At 34.1% G+C, this 20,548-nt stretch overlaps 2 protein-coding genes across 2 annotated transcripts; one reads left to right on the top strand and one right to left on the bottom strand.

Moving 5' to 3' along the window:
• The first annotated feature begins 7,209 nt into the window (after positions 1 to 7,209).
• LOC105283416 (histidine-rich protein PFHRP-III-like) lies at positions 7,210 to 8,197 on the top strand. Its single transcript, XM_026972613.1, has 3 exons — positions 7,210 to 7,743; positions 7,937 to 8,052; positions 8,152 to 8,197. The coding sequence occupies exons 1-3, from the start codon at positions 7,210 to 7,212 to the stop codon at positions 8,195 to 8,197; spliced, it is 696 nt and encodes a 231-aa protein (XP_026828414.1).
• Positions 8,198 to 10,864: 2,667 nt separating this feature from the next.
• Positions 10,865 to 13,803, bottom strand: LOC113562635 (ATP-dependent DNA helicase PIF1-like). The gene is given in 2 exon segments (XM_026972612.1): positions 10,865 to 10,879; positions 10,998 to 13,803. Coding segments are annotated over 2 exon segments (2,553 nt in total). The 5' UTR covers positions 13,536 to 13,803.
• Positions 13,804 to 20,548: the final 6,745 nt, after the last annotated feature.

The following is a 20,548-nucleotide window of genomic DNA, read 5'->3' as shown; positions in this document are numbered from 1 at the left end:
ATACCAGAACCGATCCTGTATACTGCATAGTTTTTTTGTAATGAGTGAGATACGAACGTATTGCATTGTAGCCAGCTTGCCCCGATAGTGGGGTAAATTGACATATATCACGGTATAAGTTGGCTATGCGTCGATAATTACAACAATTACAATTAGATTTGAGGTTACATTATTATATACACGCATAGAATTGTTTTAGCAGTCTCATATTATACATATATAAAGTTACTTACAATTAATCTTCTATGTATCACTTTTATGTATCACTTCTAAATACTATAGCAATCGTAGGATCGTAGGTATGTTCTCACTTCTCACACAGCAACAATACATAAACGTACCTAACCTAATGCTATGAGCCAACATACCCCATAAAATTTGAGCCAACGTACCCCAGTTCTACATACATTTGATTTAAATCATTTTATTATAAATAATTATTGTCATTATTCAAAATAACATGTGCTAACAGTAACAGAAACATTTCTTTTAACTAATAATGTGATACTTAGATTTATTCTCTCAAGCTAAAAAATATTAATACGAAAATTTGAAATGCTCAAAACTTTACTTGGCTGCTCTTGAATCAGAATGTTCCTTGTTTTTATTATAATACTTTTTTTATTTAAATGAAACTTTGAGAAAAGTATCTACGTTATGAAAGAGTTATTTTGAAGTAACTTTCTTATAGTTCTTTTTGCCACAAATACATTAATTGAACGCAATGCCAACTTGCCTCTTGTGCCAACGAGCCCCGGTCTTCCCTACGTGTAAAGTGCTATAAAATGCCTTATTGGAGTAGTTCATCGATAGATGATTATAGCAATGATGAAGATGAACCAGAAGTTAGTGAATATGTAGTTGCTGCAATTATACATACAGATAATTTGTAAAATAAGGGAACAGCTGCATTCAGCTGTTCCCTTACATACAATTTGCGGGAACAAGAACAGGATGCAGAATGACTAACAAAATACAGGTTGGTATAATTAAATCATATCTCTTTCTTTCAGCTTTAGTAAAATGGCAAGAATAATAGAATTCTCTTTAAACATTGTAGATTTAGATTATGTCTTCTATGCGCTTGATAAAGCAGTGTCAAGATAAGTCTTTTCAAGTGCTACTGGTGAATAATATTAATTGGTATGTATGTACACTCGTCCAGTTAGGGAATTTTACGTTTGGTTATATAGTTAGACGAGTGGTGGTGTTGTGTGTAATTTTATGTTACCAAGCCTGTTTTGGTTGTTCGTTTGTCGTTTTATTCGAGTACGTTACTTTTCTTTGTAAGAGAGACTTTTGTATAAGTAAAGCAAAGTTGAGCTATACGACGTTTTCTTTATATTGTGTTTTCCACATTACTAATAATAAAGCCAACAGGTTATGGGCCCAGTAGGCGTGTAGTGGAAAGAAAGAAAACCGTGTGAGATATATCGTACTCAGATAGTGACTTTGTTACTGTATTGTTTATCTCGTGTGCAACGATGAACGACCTCAAAATACAAATAGACAAGCTGACGGGTTCCAATAATTGTACGAAGTGGAAGCATCAGATTTCCTTGTTATTCAAGTACCACGGGCTTGTAGAAATCGTGACCGGTAAAGTGTCTCGGCCGAATGTGACGGCTGTAGAGATTACGGCGGAACAAAGAAAAGAACTTGAAGAGTTCGAGAAGAAGGATGCACAGGCTCAATTGTTGATCACGAATGCGCTGTCGGACGAAGTATACAATATACTCGGTGTTATACAATCGTCAAACGAAGCTTGGCAGCGTCTGTTGTCTATATATGAGCAAAGTTCCGGTCATCGTCTAGATAGATTGGCAGAGCAGTTTTTTGGCGCGAAGAAGGATCCGAATGTTGGAATTTTTGAACATGTGTCGGCCATGCAACGTAATTTTCACGAATTAAACGACGAGATGAGACGCCAGTGTAGGGTAGAGCTGCCAGAGCAGTTGTTGCTGCTGCGAATGACGTCTACACTCCCAGCGGAATACAATGGTTTTCGTCAAGTTTGGGAAGCTACAGCACTTGAAGATCGAACATTGGACAACCTGATTGAACGGCTGCGAATGGTGGAGATACATGATTCTTCAGGTAAAGCGACATCTTCTGCATTTATGTCAAAATCAACTGAAAAGAAACCTGAGAAGAGTGACGATGTTAAGAAACGTAAGCAGAATATTACTTGTTTTAAGTGCAATAAGACAGGACATATTGTGAAACATTGTCGTACAAAATCGGCAAAGGTAGCAAAAGGCAAGGACGATGATTTTCCAAATCCTGAAAAAGAAGGTGCTGCTTTTGTGTGTTCTGCACTCTTGTGTGATTTGAAGAAAATGGATAACAATCAGTGGATTAACGATAGCGGAGCTACATCGCATATGACTGCAAATCGCGAATATTTTCTTACTTATGAAGATTTTTCAGAACCGAAAAAAGTGGAAATAGCTGATGGAACATCGATAGATGCTCTTGGTCACGGTGTTGTCAACGTCACAATGGAAGTGAACAATAAATTGATAACAAATCATTTGGAAGACGTGTGGTATGTACCTGATATTGGAGCTAATTTATTTTCTCAATCTGTATCTTTGTATAAAGGATATGAGTGGCATACTACTATTGAGGGCACAAGATGTACTAAAAATGGTCAAGTGTTGCTAACTGGTTATTTAAAAGATGGCTTGACTGTTTTGAATATGCAAGCAAAATTGCCGAATGTTTCAGCAAGAGGTTACATGGTAAATTCGACGGATGTCCTACAGTTGTATCACGAAAGGCTTGGTCATCAAAATAAGGTACACGTTATGAAGATCCTGAAGCACCGAGGCATGGATGTGAAGAAAAATGATGCTGTATGGTGCGAAGGTTGTATCTTTGGAAAACATCACAGAAGAAGCTTTAGAACAAGAAAAGATCGATCGAAGGCGCCAGGTGAAATGATCAGTGCAGATGTCTGCGGCCCTATGACAGAATTCATTGGGTGGAGCTGCTTATTTTCTTTGCTCCAAGGATGATTTTACAAAGTTTCGTTGTGTATTCTTTTTACAGAAGAAGAATGAAGTGACCGAAAAACTTGAGCAGTTTTTAGCAGAAGTCGAAACAACAGGATACAAAGTACGACAGTTTTTATCAGATGGTGGAAAAGAATTTGATAATAAACACGTGCGACAAATTCTTAAAAAACGTGGTATTGAATTGAGATTGATAATGGCATACACACCTCAACAAAACGGTGCCTTTGAAAGGGAAAATCGTACGTTGGTTGAATCTGCAATGTCTATGATACACGCGAAGAAATTGCCGATTATGTTGTGGGCTGAAGCGGTGAATACTGCTGCATATATCTTGAATTTAACTGGTCCAACGACGGTTGAAGGAAAAAGCCTTTATCAGTTGTGGTACGACAAAGATGTGCCTGATATTAGTCACCTGCGAATCTTTGGAACTGAATGTTACGTTCACGTCCCAAAACAGAAACGACACAAGTGGGATCGCAAGAGTACCAAAGGAATACTGGTTGGATACTGCAGTAAGGATGGTTATCGTATATATGATTCTTCAACGGAAAAAATTGTGCTCAGTCGAGATGTTCAGTTTCCCCCAGAGACAACATGTACACCGAAGAAGGTAGAATTTGGTCTATCTGTACCTGAGAATACTCATCAGTCAGAGTCAGATGAAGAAGATCGTGAAGAGGATGAATTCTTCAGCGCGGAATCTCTACCTGTGGAGGATGTTACACATGAAGAAGATGAGAATATGGAAGCTGACACAGAGAAGAAAAATGATGACTATTTAGCTCGTCATTTACGTGACAGAAGTACGCTGAAACCACCGTCATATCTACACAATTATGCAAGGTTAGCAGCGACAGGAAGTGAGACTCCTACATCCCTTCAAGATGCCATGAAATCAGACGACGGAAGACATTGGAAGAAAGCGATGGAAGAAGAGATGAGGTCATTAGAAGAAAATGATGTCTGGGAGCTTACGAAATTACCAGCAGGTAAAAAGGTGATAGATAGTCGATGGGTTTTACGAGTGAAGATTAAACCTGATGGTACTATTGACCGATATAAGGCTCGGTTGGTAGCAAAAGGTTGCGTACAAAAACATAGGATTGACTACGATGAGACCTTCAGTCCCGTTGCCAGATTCGACACAGTTAGAACGATATTAAGTGTTGCTGCAAATGAGAACTTAAAACTGCAACAATTTGATGTTCGGACTGCATTCTTATATGGAAACATTGAAGAAGAGATCTTTATGAAGCAACCCGAAGGTTTCGATGATAAATCCGGACGAGTTTGCAGACTGAAGCGTAGCCTGTACGGTTTAAAGCAGGCACCCAGGTGTTGGAATGTTCGAGTAGTGAATTTCTTTAAGAAATTTGGATTGCAACCGTCTAAAGCAGATCCCTGCTTATTTATATGGAAGAAGAATGGTCGAAAGTTATTAGTGGCCATTTACGTAGATGACGGAATTGTTGCTGGCTCGGACAGTCAAATAGTTGAACAATTCCTGGAGGAACTTCGAAATGAATTCAAGATCACAGTTGGTTCTTTGGACTGTTTCCTGGGCATGGAAATTCAACATGATAAGGATGGCTCTATCTTTATTCATCAAACTGCTTACACTACAAGGATTTTAGAGCGGTTTAATATGTCTGAAGCCAATAAAGTGTCGGTTCCTGCTATGGCAGAAGAAGCATCAGTGAATACGGAAGATACGGCAGTTGAGGTTCCATACAGGGAAGCCGTCGGCAGTCTCATGTACTTGATGACAACAACGAGACCGAATATTGCATATGCTGTGGGCAAAGTGGCTCAAAAATTGGAACAACCAACGAAGGCAGACTGGGCATTAGTAAAGTGAATCTTCAAGTATTTACGTGGCACTACTGAACTCGGTCTTTTGTACAAGGCGGCGGGTGAATCAAGAGAACTCGAGATATACACGGATGCAGACTTTGCTGGCGATCATCAAACGAAGCGGTCTACGTCTGGTATGGTGAGCAAGTACAGCGGTGGAGCGATAACATGGTCGAGTCGAAGAGATCAATAGCCCTGTCAACCACAGAGGCAGAATTCGTGGCTGCCAGTGAAGGTACTAAGGAAGCAATTTGGTTGTCGCGATTGTTGAACGAAATTGCAGGTTTTTCAAAGATTCCGATATTGTTTGTAGACAATGCAAGTGCAGTTAAATTAATTAAGAATCCCGAGTTTCACAAACGATCAAAACATATTGAGGTTCGTTATTACTTTGTGCGTGAAAAGTATTTAGAAGGTATGTTAAATGTGAAACATATTGAAGGTGAAAATCAAATTGCGGATATAATGACAAAAGTGTTATTGCGTATTCGTTTTGAAAGGTTGCGTGATATAATTGGGTTATGTGTTAAAAGCCAGTAACATTTGAGGGGAAGTGTTAAGATAAGTCTTTTCAAATGCTACTGGTGAATAATATTAATTGGTATGTATGTACACTCGTCCAGTTAGGGAATTTTACGTTTGGTTATATAGTTAGACGAGTGGTGGTGTTATGTGTAATTTTATGTTACCAACACTGTTAGAAGTCACTGTGTGAATATCACACACTTTATCGCGCGTGATGTGTGTCCGCCGTTTCAAGACGTCTATAAGTGTGTGAAGTTTTCACGCATGCATGAGTGTTTTACTTTATTAGCGTGTGTGATTTTTCATACTGATGGAGGTGTGTGACTTATTGGTGTGTGTGACTTTTCATAAGGCTGGAAGTGTGTGACTTACAAGGAAAGTCTCTCATATTAGGTGTCCTCTTCGATTTTAATAAAACTTGGAAGGTTTGTAGAGCAGGACAAAATATTCGTATTTTTTTATCAGCAACCGAACATGTTTAAGGGGTAAAATCAGCCCTCGAAAATTTAGATTTTCGAAGGTTGCAGATTTTATTCCTTAAACATGTTTGATTGTCAATAAGAAGAAATACGAATATTTTGAATCCTTTTACAAATCTACCAAGTTTCATTAAAATCGGAGAGGAATACCTAATATGAGAGACTTTCCTTGTAAGTCACACTTCCAGCCCTATGAAAAGTCACACACACCAATAAGTCACAGACCTGAAAAACCATCCTTCTTAGTAACCTATGAAAAAGTGCAGTAAATGTTATAATACATTTGTTCCATCGTTTTCAATTTAATACAACAATTATCACAGACTAAGCCTTACTACTTATTGACTTTATAATTTGTCTTTAATCACTACTGGAACACATTAGCAACAAATTATAAGCAGGCAAAATAATTATCGCTCGGCACAAGAGCCTGTTTGCCGCCATGAGTTCGCGCGACTGTTTGCGTTGCTAGGTGATTCGTAATATATTTTCGATAAAGTGTATAATATTCACACAGTGCTTCTAACTGTGTAGTGTGTGACTGGTCAGTGCGTGTGACTTTTTTCAATATGTGTTATATTCACACATATAGAAACATTACACATATGTGAATACTACGGTGTTTGACTATTTTATACATCATTGGGTGTTTGACTAAATTCATACGTTGAGGTGTGTGATTTTTACACATTCTCTAGCGTATTTTACACGCGCACCTTCAGACACAAGTGCATGATGTTTAAAAATCATGCATCAAATATGTGTAACGCATTAATATTCACACATTTTAAATGTGTAACGTGTTAATATTCACACATGTGTGATAGATCAACTTCTAACAGTGAAGCCTGTTTTGGTTGTTCGTTTGTCGTTTTATTCGAGTACGTTACTTTTCTTTGTAAGAGAGACTTTTGTATAAGTAAAGCAAAGTTGAGCTATACGACGTTTTCTTTATATTGTGTTTTCCACATTACTAATAATAAAGCCAACAAGCAGGAATCTTTTTTGAAACATATATGTACATATATGTAAGTATATAATATTTCAAGCTATGCTTCTCCTGTTGTTTGCATTGCTGTCTTCTATAATTTTTTTCTATAAGATATTAATCAGCACACAATCCACATTTCTTATTTTTTTAGGAACTGCTTTGCATATAGAGAATTTCTTGAATGCTCAATACTCTTCAACGTATATTTCCTTTTTTCACATAATATATTGATATTTACATATATATTTCTTTTATCTTACTGTACATTTAATTATTATAATATATTATAATAATATAATATAATTATAATAATTAATACTATTACAAGAAGGATAATATGGAGAAGCGTCCCAAACGAATAATCGCCAAACCGCGACGGTACCAAACATCTTCGAACGAAACGGAGCATTCGAGAAGAAAGACGCAGGAGTCAGAGAACAGCCATTTAGGAGATGACATCGCTGAATTACAGGGAGTATTAGAAAGCCATTTTCCCGATATAGAAACGCATGCTAATCCTAATCATTCATTCACTTATGAAACACAACCTTTCATTGATAATTCAAAAAGACATGCCAATAATACACCACACGTCAGTAACACATCACACGCCAGTAACACACCACACACCAGTAATACACCACACGTCAATAACGCACCACACGCCAGTAACACACCACACACCAGTAACGCACCATACATCAGTAACACACCACACGCCAGTAACGCACCACACGCCAGTAACGCACCATACACCAGTAATACACCACACACCAGTAACGCACCATACACCAGTAACACATCATACACCAGTAACGCACCACACGCCAGTAACACAGCACACTCATTGACTTACACACAACTATTACCTGTCAGTCACACTACACAAGCATTTCCTGACAATTCACAGTCATCCTATGCATCTCAAAATTTTGATCATCCAATACAAACATTTACACACGAACCACATACATCTACCCACATTAGTGAAACACAACACATTAGTGAAACACAACACATTGGTAACGGATTAAGTACATCATATGACACTCAGTTAACTTCAGTTACAGGCTTCAAACATCTGCAGGCCAAATGAAGATCGCATGCCAAGCTGTTCATTATCATCACAAAGAGTTCCAGAGAGATCGCGAGAATTTTATAATATGAGACCAGAAATTCAGTGAGTGTACATTGGACAGAGCAATTTTTCTAATCGAAATATACGCTTTTTATATATAATTTTTATATACTCATATATGCTGTAAATAAATGTTCACAGAGCAATACATGGAAGAATTGATGAATTAGCTTCAGAACTTCAGTAAGTTTTAAACACATTGTGTACATAAACACTAAATGTCAGTCACTTGAGAGATATCTTATCTTAACATATTATATATATATATATATATATATATATATAGAGAGAGAGAGAGAGAAGATAGATTAAGAATTCTAGAGTAATAGTATAAATAGGAAATTGAAACACTTACGTATCAAGAGACACCAAGATTCAGTATAGCAACATACGCTAACTCGCACTGATCAAGGCGACAAGATTATTATACGTAGAAAAGAAATATTTTGCGTCTTCGTGGAAGACAAGTTTCGTTAAACAAATTCGTCGCGCAACAACTTCTCCCCCGCGAAACAAATGCATAGCAATACATGGGCGCCGCAAAGCTTCCTTAGAAACAATCTCTTCTTCGTCTATTCTTCGACGACGCAACATGTCACGTAAGTATAGAATCAAAGTATTAATCATATTTATTGAATATATTATATTCATGTATGAATGTATACATGTGTGTGTGTGTGCGCGTGTGTGTGGGGGGGGGTGTTCTGCACACGTGTGTGTATTGTGTGTATGCGTGTAACATTAGAATTAAGTATAGAATAAGTTAATTAACTACATTTGTACATATGTAAATTACAGTCGAAAGAAATTATTGTAATTTTTAGATTATTTAAATACAAAGAGAATTTTTTATTCGGTTTAGCAGCGCCAAGTATTATATGTATTAAAATATTTATTCGTATAAAAATATCTGCTTAATATTATTATATCGTTTATTTTTTTCAAATAAAATCTTTAAGACCGTCTTAAAAAAAATCATAAGATGTTTGAAACCAATCACAGAGCCGCATTAGCATTAGTTTTGTAGAGTTCTTTTTTGAAAGAATTTTTTTGTACTTAACATGGTTTTAAATAAGAATCAACAATTAATATCGGCCAAAGAGTAATAATAAAAAGTAATAGATTTTCTGGTTTGCATAAATACCCATTGTAGTTGGCGCAATTTGTTAATATCATTAGTTTTGTAGAGTTCTTTTTTGAAAGAACTTCGGGTTTGAAAGATATTAGTTTTGTAGAGTTCTTTTTTGAAAATTAAAGAAACTACCACATTGGTTTCTTCGAGCATATTTATATACGAGATAAGTTAATTTTTACTTGGTTAATTTTACATTCTTTAAATAGGTATTTATTATATACGAGATAAGTTAATTTTTACCTGGTTACTTTTACATTTTTTAAATAGGTTAATTTTTATTTGGTTGGGTGCGACTGGCGCGTGTACTTGGCGCCTTTTTTCCCTTTTTTTAAAAAAGGTAATTTTTGTGAGATATAATTTCTTTTTTAGGACTGGTAAAATCATTATTAGATTTTTTTAAGAGGGCCCGCCACCACCCACATCGTATTTTCAATCTGTAAAATACGATGGTCCTTTTTGATTGTTAAGAAAGAAAACAATAAAAATTTATATATAGATACAATTATTAGTTTTGTAGAGTTCTTTTTTGAAAGAACTTCGGGCGCGTAGAGTTCTTTTTTGAAAGAACTTCGGGCGCGTATACTTGGCGCTTTTTTTGTACCTTTTTTTAAAAAGGTAATTTTGTTGTGATTTCACACATTTTGTAATGTGAAGTATCATTTGTTTATAATATATCGGGCGTGTAGAGTTCTTTTTTAAAAGAACTTCGGGCGCGTATACCTGGCGCTTTTTTGTACCTTTTTTTAAAAAGGTAATTTTGTTGTGATTTCACACATTTTGTAGTGTGAAGTATCTTATTTTTTTTTATTAACGGCATTAATAACATTTATTATACAGTATAATTTTGCAACTATGCAACACTTCTTTTACTCTCACCAACCTTGTATGGGCGCAAAGCGACCTTGTATCCTTGTATAGATACGGGCGCAAAGCGATCCTTGTATATATACGGGCGCTGATATATACTTTATTTACTATCAAGTTTTTGTAAGAATAATATATAAATATCTTTAGCACCTCTAGGCCATTGTCTTTTTTTAATTTGTGCATCATTAGCTTCAGTCCAATTACTAGACATTCCTTCTCTACATATACTCATGTAATGATCATCCTCAATACATAAACCACTATGAAATATAGCATTTATAAGCTTATACGTTTGTCCAGCTATTAAAACTTTAGTTGTAGGAATAGTACATATATTAAATTTACATATTGCTTTCACCATTTTATCATCTTGGGATGAAAATAATACTAAACGAATAATAACTATATCTTTCGTTACTGTTAATTCGTTCTTCAACAAAATATCATTTCCTGTACACTGTTCGCATGACCCATCTGATTCACACCAATGTGAAAATGTAACATTTAATAAATCATTAAGAGTATAGCTTTTTTTCCCCAAATTGTTAATAGGTATTGAAATAACTACATCCTTACAAGTAAATTCCTTTGTATAATCACAAGATTTACATCGACTAGTAGAAGTTACTTGATGCTCTACCAGTTGTCTTATACAATCATATTTAGTGCACAGGATTGTAAGAAACTCCAACACATCACGTTTTACATTTATTGAAAACGGTTCTCCTAAATATTGCCGTACTGCATATGTATTCAAATTGCACATTCCATTTTCATATCGATGCATCAACATTCTTAAAACATCTGATTTATTAAACTTCGCCAATTGTTTTCTAATAGGACTTAAATGCATTAGACATTGTAATGCTGCATTTGCATAAGACGAAACATTGTCTGTATTTTGTAAATTATGTAAAACCCAAGCAACATTTTGCCGTAATTTTTTATTTTGATTTTGACAATTCTCTTGAATTGAAGCAATTACTTTTGACAATACCCATTGAACATCTTTCACTTTGCGATAGCGTTCTTTTGCAACAGTAATTATTTCTTCTTCTGGTTTATACTTATTTCTTAGTCGATTATATTCCCTAATAGCGTTTTCATCAACTGTTACTGACGAAGGATCATAGTTAATTAAATGCAACCCTTCTAGAGACGTTACTCGTGATAATGCAACATAAACTTGACCACAATTAAATATAGAGTTGCCTATGTCCATGATAACACTTTGTAAGCTCAATCCTTGACTTTTATGAATAGTGATTCCATAACTCAGACACAATGGAAATTGTTTTCTAGTAACAAACGCTCTATCCACCACTTGAAATTTAACGCTCACTCTTTCAATTAAATATTCTAATCCTGATGGTAAAAGAAGCTTTACTTTTTCTACATCATCGGTAGACGTATCTTGTACAACTGAAATCACCTTAGCTATTGTACCATTCACAAGACCTAAGGTAGCATCAATATTACGCCTTATCATAACTTTTGCTCCAATCTTAATTACAATTTCTTTTGAAAGTCCAGCAGTTTTAGAATTATCATCATCATTATTCGATAATACTTTTGATACTTTCTTTCTCACATATGGTATACAGTCAATCGTGTCTTGGGCAATTAATAATATCTCTTTCGAAGCAATGCGGTTTAACATTGCAGCGTTAAGAACATCACACATATGACGAGTAGGCAATAAACAAACAATGTCCAACGGAAAATCATTAATAAAATTACATAATTCGTTTAATCTAGATTCAAAAGAATCACCTTTAAACGATATTTTTCGATTTTCAAGAATCTCGCAATCAGACTTTGTCACTAAACCAATACGAATTCTTGACAACAACTGTCGATAAGAATCATCCCCTTGCTAACGCATATTGATCGTCAACTTATCATAATCAAATAATGTAGTCCATAAATTAACAGCAGTTAAAGAACCCACACATTTATTAATTTTGTCATTTGGTAATCGTACAAAAATAGGATCTTCACGTACAGGAGGTAATTGAAGCAGATCGCCAAATAAAAGAATGTGCTTTCGACCGAACCAACCGTCTTCACAATCATTAGTAAATATTTCAGACAATCGAAGATGTATATACATTAAAGTCAAATTAGATATCATTGACACTTCATCAATCACAAAAAGAACAACATCCTTGAGATCTGCTCGTAAAACTTTTAACACATGATCAGACAATTGTTTATAGTTTGGAGTAAGACCATGTTCAACAGGTAATTGAAGCAATCTATGAACTGTCAAACCGTCTACATTAAATGCTGCTATGCCAGTAGGTGCCGCTATAGCGGTATCTTTATTGAGATATTGTTTTATCCAACACTTAATTGTTTTAATTAAGAAACTCTTTCCAGTTCCACCTTCTCCGCTAATATACAATCGTAATATCGAATTATCTGACCTTATAGTATCAATGACTCTATCGAATGTCCTTTTTTGATCCGTATTTAATTGTGCTATCATTTGAGACACATTAATTTTCTCGTCTATTTTATTACCAAGATCTCTAAAATCTTGCATTGCTTCACCAGCTTCTATATTTTGAACGCCTATCGGATTGTCAGGGTCATCCTGAGACACGTTTTTTTGTAATTCTTCATCTAGTAATTGCCGAACTAACTCTTGCGCAGTTTCAAATGCTTTTTTTAATTCTTCTAGCTTTTCATGGTATTGCAATGCCTCCGTAAGATGCAGTTTTACTTTATGAAATGATTCCGCATAAGTATCACAACTATCTCTAAGATCCTCTAATTTCCGCCATGGTTTAAACATAAGCAGTAATGAAAAGAAATATTCTTCCGGTCGATTATTAACATTATATTTATAATGATTAATAAGACATCCACGTTGACGCCGTTTAAGGTAATGACTATTATCTATTTTATAGTATTCAATAATATTATTTCGCGGTTCGATTGTCGTGATATCATACCATTGTGCGAATTCATAAAGAGACACAGATTCTAATTCTTCCGGTCTATTCAGATAATAATTATCTACTAAAGATGGATGAAATATATCTGTAGATTCACCATCAAGAGCTTCAATTTCTTTACGATTTTTTAATTTCCTCTGCCGTATTACATTAACATCTAACCATTTAATCGTCGTATTTCGATCAGTCCCATATAAAGGAATACCTAGCAACGTATCAGCAGCTTCAAGAGCTCCACATTCTCTATTGCTTATGGATCGTAAACCAAAATTCCATAGAACACTTGCCAATGATTTATTTTTATTATTCTTACAATTGGCAAGATCAAAATCAGATAACTCACTTTTCGCTGTTTTATTCAAATATTTGGTAACGTACCAAGTGAGCAATGTCGATTTTTTACCAATAAATTGTATATCCATATTTCCTTCCCATGCAGTAAGAGTAGCAGGATTATAATCATTAATATCGACTTCATTATTTTTTCGAGGAAGATCGTACAATTTGCTTTTATGTTTTAATTGTTTTCTACCTGCTATTGCAGTTGGCACATCTCTCATATTTACTGTTTCAGTAACGGGACGAGGAAATCCAAACCGACACCTACGAACAACTTTACGTCCTACTTTTTTAGAACGTAGACAATAATCATTATGTTTGTGTCGTTGATGCGTATCAACGCATCTGTACAATAATGGCAAAATATTTTTATCTGGCAGTTTGCAGCTTATGTATTTTGAAATAAATTCAGACACTTCTTGAATAGAAGATTCACCGAAAATCGGTGCATCTTTAATCCAAATTAGTAAATGGAAATGTTGTATACCTCTACCTTGATATTCTCGTCACAAAAATAGTGTGTTACTTCACCGATCGGACAATCTTTGGAACAAATAAAATCAAGCATTGCCCGAAATTTATTATCAAGAAATCGCGACGTTGATACAGGATCTTTAGCAACAAGTGCACTGGTACTCAATGAAGAGTTTTGCCATCCATTGACTTCACGAATATATTCACCTAAATCGTCCCATAGCCATTCACTAGAACTTAACGTTAGAAACCATGTCGCAGGTCCGTAATGTTATGTCATACAAGACAAATCACTTCTCGGTCTACGCCAATATTGTTCCGTATTTCGAAGTGAAGAAAACATTGTATTTAAGTCGGATTCCAAAATTTCTTTCGACATAGCCTCTAAATATTCCGCAGCCGTGTAACGAATCCGTGGATTAGTTATATTCAGTTGATGGTAAATTCCACGACTTAACTGACGAATAATCGCCTTATTTAACTCATAAAACAAGTATTGTTGATTTACTCTAAATTGTGGATGCCTAGACGTAAAACGACATTTAACATATTCATGTTCCTGAAGTTTCACCGGTCTAGTTTCATCACATTCGCCATTACAACCAAGTGGGAATAAATCTGGAAAACACATCAAATCCAAATTTTTTTCCCGATTATCCAAGGGTGAATCCTGAATTGGTAACACTTGATATAAGGTACTCGCAGTTTGATTTTCTTTATTTGCATGTAGAGGAACTATAGTAAACTGTTCGTAATAACTATCATCTTTATCTTTTTGAGTCAGCATTGCCTTACGTTGGTCATGTAATGTAACTTCGACATCATTTTCTGTTTCTACATCATTTTCTGTTTCTACAGCATTTTCTGTTTCTTGCATTTCAAATTCTACATTATCCAAATTCCCTAAAAATAGTTTATCGTGAGTTTCGGGCAGTACAATTTTAGAATATAATGGATTATTATTTTTCAACCATATTAGAGCTTCAAATACTTTTTTAATATCCACTAAATCTTCCCAGATAATTTTTGATTTAGTTGGACATTTCGAAGTAAAATGAATTCGTGATTTAGGTTTATTGGATCAGTGTTAGAACATAATTTATTTAAAGTCTGTTGTAAAGGAAGTGGTAAATGAAATGTTCTACCTTTAACTTTTTGTATCTTTTGTCTTTCAGGTATTTTTTTATTAATAACTGTTCCCATTTTAACAACAGTTTGAAAAGCTTTAGCTCTTTGTAAAAGCAACTTCTCAAAATCATGAAGAGACGATATTACCTCAGGTACATCATTTACAGAGAAATTATTTAGAATGCAGTAAGCAGGCATCAAACCGCTACGAAATTTCCGATCACAATAATGACATATATATTGCGGATTAATTTTTTGTTGCTCTACATATGCCATCAAATCTTTCCAAATTGGATTAGTTCGTGCTTTTTTACGTTCACTAAGTTTAGAAACACTTCTTTTATAACAAAGTCTCTCACACGATATACAAATATACCGCGGTGTGTCCAGTGAACGTTTTTTCAAAATCGTAAATGCATTATGATATTTAGAAATAATATCATCATCACTCAAAATTATTTCAGTTTGCTGATGCTTGTACATATCTACTTTTTCTTGTGCTGAAGTTACAATTTCATTTAATATATTCAAATCAGCAGAATATAATGCTTCGTCCAAATACAACAATTTTTGATAAAAATTCTTAAGTTAATACATTAAACGTTTAATATTTCTTACTTTGGGGAAATGAGGGATAATAACTGCATTGGAACTGACATCGCTTTACAAAGCTTTAAATCAATATAACAGCTATGCGTATGGCCTAATTTATCATTTGAAGTTTTCACGGTACATTCATAAATATTGTGCATGAGTTTTGATACGTTCTTTAAAGTACATATATTTATAGCTTCTAAAAATTTTTGATATCTATCAATTAGAAGCGGATCGTTAATTTTACATAAAGAATTGCACAACCACGATTTTTTTGCCCTTCCCTCCATCAAGGGTAATATATTTTCAGTCTGTCCTTTCATATTTATTATTAGATGCTCCCTTATATTGACTTCAGATGAAATTATATCGTGATAAATCGAATCAACAAAATAATTTTCGGACGAAGCTGTATGTCTAGATATGCCATATAGTGCACGTAATTTGTCATCAACTGTAGAACATTCTGCAACAGTCAAACATGTTTCTGATTTGTTTTTAAGCAGAGTTAACACTTTATATATATTACGAATATTAGTCTCTTAGATGCATACACCAGCGTATGACTTTTTCAACTTCTAATCGTTTTTCAATATAACCTTTGCTGCAATCTGTAATATTGAACTTGTCTAAAATATTTTTTACGAATACTTCCGGAGAATCGCAAATTTTTATAAAATTCTTCGCTCGAATTTTGACATATTTTTTACAAATATTTTCGGCAACATAATTTTTATTTCTATTCTCAAGTATCGAATTAGACTTTCTTTTCTGATAATATCGTTATTATAAAGCCACTTACGATCAGAAGATAATTCTTTTTGTCTTTCTCGTTCACGTTCAGAATTTATGAAATAACGTTTTCGTTTTTGCGCACGTTCTTTTACTAAATTCTTGTCATACCGACGCCGCTTTTCAGCACGATTATTTTCTAAATCCTGTTCATATCGACGCCGCTGTTTATTCCTCTTAGCATGATTCTTTTCCAAATTATGCATACATTGCTGAGAATTTTGAGTTTCTTTTACTTGATTCAATATGTCATATTCCTTTTCATATTGACGTTTTATACGTATACGGACCGCTTCAACTTGTCTTGCTCTTACCACTGCTAATGGAAGCACTTTCTGAGGAACGCCATAGTTTAAATATTGAGGAAAATGCTCAATAATATTTGTCTCAAAAATTTTTATTAAATGCAAACGCATTAAGCTGTGATCATACCTTACTTTTTCTGGTTTGATGTTAAATAACAATGAAACTGCAAAAGCTATTGCGAAAACACCGCAATCACTACCGTTGGGTTGACTTTGCACAGTAGGAAATTTGACAGGATACTTGATAAAGTCATGTGTTGGGAATAATTTCGTCAAGAATTGTTTATGATGCTCATGTAACATTTTATTATTTAAGAATCGTAAATACATGTTTTTTGTATCATAATAACTACATAACCCAATGTTCTCCTCCCAACGAACTATGTAGTACCTGGATATGCTTTCTCTTTCTCGGTATGGGTTCTATGAATCAGGATGCTGTATTAGCACTGTATCAACAGGTCTATAATCTGAACAACTTTCTAAAAGTCGTTGGAAATTATTTATGTGTATCGCTAAGCCATTCGCCTCTGGTAATTATATCTTTTTCTGCAGGCATGAAAATAATGTCCCTTGCTTTTAGAGACGTTGTAAATCCTTTTACAAATTTTTTTGCAACTATGCAACACTTCTTTTATTCTCACCAACCTTGTATGGGCGCAAAGCGACCTTGTATCCTTGTATAGATACGGGCGCAAAGCGATCCTTGTATATATACGGGTGCAAAGCGACCTTAAAATAAATAAAATGAAAAAATGAGAAAGAATAGAGATAAAGAAAAGGAAAGTGTATACCGAGAGAGAGAGAGAGAGAGTAAATAAATAAAATGTAAAAATAGAAAATAGAAATAGAAAGAGAAAGAAAAATAGAAAAGAAAAAAGAAAAAAAACACTTAAATATAACCAGTGAACCTGAAACAAAACATTTTAAACTATATAACTAATAATAACATCTCATGATTCGCATACTAAGGCCGGTATTCATAGTCGAATCTTATATTTAAGACCATCTTAAGTGTATCTTCAGATACTCCGTAGCCAATGAAATGATCTATACAGCATCTGCAGATAAACTTAAGACGGTGTTAAATATAATATAGATACTATGAATACCGGCTAATAAGATGGCATTGTTTCAAAAAGAGAATCTTGAAATCAAAAGTATACACTAAGAAATTTACAGAAAATAATTACCGAGGAAATGCGACACGAGCAATTGTTATGAGCAAATTCGAGCAAACATACCACTTACTTTGCACCATTAAAATATCCACAAATTGATTACTCGACGACTAATGCACGTACAAGAAAAATTAAAACACTTTTATCTCGACATACCTAAATTAACCTTTTCTCGGTTCTTATTTTGACGGTCCGTATTTTGATAATATCTTCCTCATGCTTCTAAGTTCCGCTCATATTTCCACACATTCCCCCATTAAACCAAGATGGAAGAAATTTGCGAAAACACACAAATCCAAATTTTTTCCACGATTATCGCAAGGGAATCCTTGATTGTAACACTTATATAAGTACTCGCAGTTATTGTTTTATATTGCATGTAGAGAACTATAGTAAGATGTGCGTAATAACTATCAATCTTAATCTTTTGATCAGCATGTCTTACTTCTGTCATAATGTAACTTCGACATCATTTTCTGTTTCTACATCATTTTCGTTCTCAGCATTTTCGTTCTTGCATTTCAAATCACATTATCCAAATCCTAAAAATAGTTTATCGGTGAGTTCGTCAGTACAATTTTAGAATTAATGGATTATATTTTCACATATTAACTTCAAATACTTTCTTTAAGTTATCCACTAAATCTTCCCAGATATTATTTGATTTATGGACCATTTCGAATAAATAAATCGTGAAGTTCTATGTATCATTTAGAAACATAATTTATTTAAAGTCTGTTTAAAGAAATCGTAAATGAAATTTCTCCTTTTTTACCTTCATATTTTCTTTTTATATAGACTTTTTTTCTAATAATATCCATATTTTAACACAGATTTGAAAACTTTAGCTCTTTGGAAAACAACTTTCTCAAAATCATGAAGGACTGATTACCTCATGTAATCATGTTACAGAGAAATTATTACTAGATGCGATAGTACATGCATCAAACCTACGAAATTCCGATCACATATAACATTAAATTGCGGATTGATTTTTTGTTCTACCATATCCATTCAAATTTTCAAATAATTATTCGTGCGGATTTTACCATTCACTAAGTTTAGAATCAGCTATCTTCTTATACAAAGTCCTCTCCCACCGATACTACAAACTTCCGCGGTGTGTTCCAGTGAACGTTTTTCAATCAACCTCTATATGCTATTATTGATATTTAAAATAATCATCATCATCACTCCAAAATTTCCATTCGTATGTTACATATCTACTTTTTACTGCTAATCGTACAATTCATTTCAAATATTTCAATCAGCACCTGAATATAATGCCCTTGCTAACGCATATTGATCGTCAACATCATATCAAATAATGTAGTCCATAAATTAACAGCAGTTAAAGAACCACACATTTATTAATTTTGTCATTTGGTAATCGTACAAAAATAGGATCTTCACGTACAGGAGGTAATTGAAGCAGATCGCCAAATAAAAGAATGTGCTTTCGACCGAACCAACCGTCTTCACATCATTAGTAAATATTTCAGACAATCGAAGATGTATATACATTAAAGTCAAATTAGATATCATTGACACTTCATCAATCACAAAAAGAACAACATCCTTGAGATCTGCTCGTAAAACTTTTAACACATGATCAGACAATTGTTTATAGTTTGGAGTAAGACCATGTTCAACAGTAATTGAAGCAATCTATGAACTGTCAAACCGTCTACATTAAATGCTGCTATGCCAGTAGGTGCCGCTATAGCGGTATCTTTATTGAGATATTGTTTTATCCAACACTTAATTGTTTTAATTAAGAAACTCTTTCCAGTTCCACCTTCTCCGCTAATATACAATCGTAATATCGAATTATCTGACCTTATAGTATCAATGACTCTATCGAATGTCCTTTTTTATCCGTATTTAATTGTGCTATCATTTGAGACACATAATTTTCTCGTCTATTTTTATTACCAAGATCTCTAAAATCTTGCATTGCTTCACCAGCTTCTATATTTTGAACGCCTATCGGATTGTCAGGGTCATCCTGAGACACGTTTTTTTGTAATTCTTCATCTAGTAATGCCGAACTAACTCTTGCGCAGTTTCAAATGCTTTTTTTAATTCTTCTAGCTTTTCATGGTATTGCAATGCCTCCGTAAGATGCAGTTTTACTTTATGAAATGATTCCGCATAAGTATCACAACTATCTCTAAGATCCTCTAATTTCCGCCATGGTTTAAACATAAGCAGTAATGAAAAGAAATATTCTTCCGGTCGATATTAACATTATATTTATAATGATTAATAAGACATCCACGTTGACGCCGTTTAAGTAATGACTATTATCTATTTTATAGTATTCAATAATATTATTTCGCGGTTCGATTGTCGTGATATCATACCATTGTGCGAATTCATAAAGAGACACAGATTCTAATTCTTCCGGTCTATTCGATAATAATTATCTACTAAAGATGGATGAAATATATCTGTAGATTCACCATCAAGAGCTTCAATTTCTTTACGATTTTTTAATTTCCTCTGCCGTATTACATTAACATCTAACCATTTAATCGTCGTATTTCGATCAGTCCCATATAAAGGAATACCTAGCAACGTATCAGCAGCTTCAAGAGCTCCACATTCTCTATTGCTTATGGATCGTAAACCAAAATTCCATAGAACACTTGCCAATGATTTATTTTTATATTCTTACAATTGGCAAGATCAAAATCAGATAACTCACTTTTCGCTGTTTTATTCAAATATTGGTAACGTACCAAGTGAGCAATGTCG

This window comes from Ooceraea biroi, chromosome 9 (genome assembly GCF_003672135.1).
Source record: "Ooceraea biroi isolate clonal line C1 chromosome 9, Obir_v5.4, whole genome shotgun sequence".
NCBI lineage: Eukaryota > Metazoa > Arthropoda > Insecta > Hymenoptera > Formicidae > Ooceraea > Ooceraea biroi.
This window is presented reverse-complemented; position numbering and strand designations above follow the sequence as displayed.

Bases quoted from the DNA above. Each gene is read 5' to 3' on its own strand.
- LOC105283416 (XM_026972613.1), top strand. From the start codon at position 7,210: ATGGAGAAGCGTCCCAAACGAATAATCGCCAAACCGCGACGGTACCAA. The intron at 7,744-7,936 runs GTCAGTCACACT...AGTTAACTTCAG, and splicing joins CTTACACACAACTATTACCT to TTACAGGCTTCAAACATCTG. The intron at 8,053-8,151 runs GTGAGTGTACAT...AAATGTTCACAG, and splicing joins AATATGAGACCAGAAATTCA to AGCAATACATGGAAGAATTG.